Genomic DNA, 2,933 nt, shown 5'->3' on the forward strand with positions numbered 1-2,933 from the left:
TTTTTATTTTAATTAGGTTTCATTAATTAAAATAGATATAACCACACAGAGCTCACGGCTATGGTGTCGATCAGGACACGAAGTTTAAGCTGGGCACACGACCACCCCGCCAAAGACGTCATTTCCCAGCCTCCCCTGACATGCGGTCCGGCCCACGGCTGTGTCCGGCCCACGGCTGGGTCTGGCCCACAGGATGTGAGAACCGATGCCTGCGACGCTCCCATCACACCCTGCCCCCTCCCAGGCCCCGTCCCACCGACTGGATGAGGAGGGGTGATGACCACACAGACGAAGGCCACTCCCAAGGGATCCCTGAGCGCCAGCACAGAGGCGGCCTGGTCTTCTGTGCAGCGGAGCTGCCATGCCGGCCCTGGCCCATCCACAAGAGAGGACGAGCTTCATCCTTGTGGAAGCAACTGCTCTTGGGGTGTTTCTGCCAACGTGTGTCTTAACAACTGGTCACCCCATCCCATCGGAGACACATCTCCACCTGCTGTCCTCCACCCCGCACCACGCTCATCTCCGTCACAGAACCTATCACGACTCGCAGCTGCGCGCTGGCGGGTTGGGGGTCCGCCTTTCCCACTGGACGTCAAGGGGGTGGGGATCGTATGTGCTGTGCTCACCACTGTGCCTCCTGGCACTTAGAAACGCTCATTAACATTTAGCAGCATGTTGACATGAACACAGCTCCACCTGCCAAAGGTAATGCCTGTTTCTTTCAAACTGCATACCCTCTATCATGTCAAAACGGTTCTTTAATCCAGAGTTTTTAGGAATTTTACACTGGTTTTACTGTATATCCTATAATTATTTTATAACGGAGAGGCACAGTGGTTAAAAACACAGGCTTTGGGAAAGAGTTTAAGACATTCGTGGGACTGCTCGGCACGGAGACCATTACTGAGATTTCTTTTTATGTCAGGTGAATGAAATTTTTTACAGAAAACTCTCCTGGGAGAGCCCACAGTTCCTGAGATCGCAGACCCTAAAAGCAGTGGGCTCAGAATTCAGCAGCAAGACATCAATCCATAGCGATGACCTCATCTGTTTTATCCCTCCCTGCTGTTACCTGTTGGGGCCTTGGCCTCGGCCTTGCCGCTCTGCCGGGCGCCCTTCTCGGCCCACACGCGGACCGTGTACTCCACGCCCGGCCGCAGGCCCGTCAGCACGGCGCTGCTCTGCTCCTTCCCCACCGGGACCTCCCGGCTGTCTCCGTCCGCAGAGGTGTAGCGCACCAGGTACCTGTCGATGGCGGCCTGCACCGGGTCCCAGGAGACGGTGGCCGTGGTCTCCGTCACCTGGTCGGTCACCAGGTTTTGGGGGCTGTCGATTTCTTTTTTAAGGGAAAAGGCTGGATTTTAGAGTCGAGGAGGACCTCCCCGCACCCCAGCACCAGGAACTCTCCACTCAGGTTGCCTTTAATGACGGAGTAGTTCCGTTTTCAGGGGCGAAGGGCCCCTACTCTCCATTTTCCAGAGAAACAAACCACTGGATATTAAAACTGGGAGGAATTAGCACTTCTCCAAGTTTATTGACATGGAAATTTTCTGTCCTTTTCCTTCCCACAAAAATCTCCTAAGCAACAAGATAAGCCACTCAAATTGCTGTCGAAACAACCACTTTTGTTATCCCCATGGCATCCGGTTATTTTGTTTCACAGAAGCTGAGAGCTGAGAAGTCAAATCTTCCAACCTTCTTGTCTAATAAAAGGAGAGGAGAACAGAGGCCCAGAGAGGAAAGACTTGCCCAAGGTCCCACTGTTTTCTTGTGTTATAACCGAGACTAGACCCTCTTTGCTGTGAGTTTGGGGCCCTCGCACTCCTCAAGGCCTTGGCTGCTTTTCACCCGCCCTGCCCTGTCCCCTGCATCGTCAGTCTCTCCTCCTCCGCCATCATCTGCAGACAGACAAGCTCAGAAGCTCCCGCCTCTTTGCCCCCGTGAACCGACAGACTTCTCAAGAGAACCATCTGCAGCCCTTCACTTCACTCCACGATTCACCGGCGTCGCATTTTTCTACATCGCACCATTCAGACCGCTAGTCTAAGTCACCAATGACATCCGTGTCGCCAAACCCGTGAACGCCATCGTCACCTGACTCAACTTCTGAGCAGCGCTGGGCAGAGCTGACTCGCCGCTTCCTTCCTGAAACACTGGCTTCCACGACGACACGCTCCCTGGGATCTCTAGCTCCCTGACTCCTGCCTCTCAGTCTCCTGGGTCAGCGCCCTGAACGTGTTGGGGGACCCCAGTCTCCTTGTCCACACTTCTCCCTAGGTGCCCTCACCCATGTCCACAGCTTTAAATACCAACTGAGTGCTTGTGGCTTCCCGGTCTGTATCAGTTCTGAGCTCCTGACCTATATCTACAGCTGCATGTCCACCAGTGTCCGACGTGTCCTACCCGCTCCACGACTGTGTGTGGAGTCAATAAAGAAATCGCTCGAGGAACCGAAGAATTTCACACGTATCTCAAGCTTACCTATCCAAACATCTTTACGTTCTCCCCAAAGCTATCTGTCCCCAGTCTCCCCTCTCGGAAAATGCTCCAACCTTGCTCGAATCAGAAACACGGGTCATTCTTGAGTCCTTGTCTTCTTCCTGCCTCGCATGCCATCCATCAACAGACGCTGCCATCGACACCTCCGAACCACGTGCCGGACACCGCCCTCGCTCCAGCCCTACGCCGTCGCGCCGGCCCACGGCATCGCGGTCCCCCGCCCGTGATGTCACCGCCCCTACGCTCGCCTCCCGGCTTTGCCCGCCATCGCGCCCGCTTGTTTTCCGCACTGCGGCCCGCATCGTCCTTCCTAAACGAGTTCGCATCCCGTCCCTCTGCTAATAGAGAGAACGCTCTCCCTGTTTCAGACGCCACGTGGTCCTGCGCGATCCGACCCCCCGGCCCCGCCCACCTCGCGTCCCCTTCGTCCCCCG

General features: G+C 55.5%; 1 protein-coding gene across 1 annotated transcript in view; it reads right to left on the reverse strand.

The window, feature by feature from the left end:
* TNN (tenascin N) overlaps nt 1-2,933 on the reverse strand; it is a 58,232-nt gene that overhangs the window by 21,048 nt on the left and 34,251 nt on the right. The window contains exon 9 of the mRNA XM_023531230.1: nt 1,073-1,342. Within this exon, the coding sequence (XP_023386998.1) occupies nt 1,073-1,342 (270 nt within the window). The remainder of the gene's footprint in view (nt 1-1,072; nt 1,343-2,933) is intronic.

This window comes from Pteropus vampyrus, unplaced genomic scaffold (genome assembly GCF_000151845.1).
Source record: "Pteropus vampyrus isolate Shadow unplaced genomic scaffold, Pvam_2.0 Scaffold65, whole genome shotgun sequence".
Classification (NCBI taxonomy): Eukaryota; Metazoa; Chordata; class Mammalia; order Chiroptera; family Pteropodidae; genus Pteropus; species Pteropus vampyrus.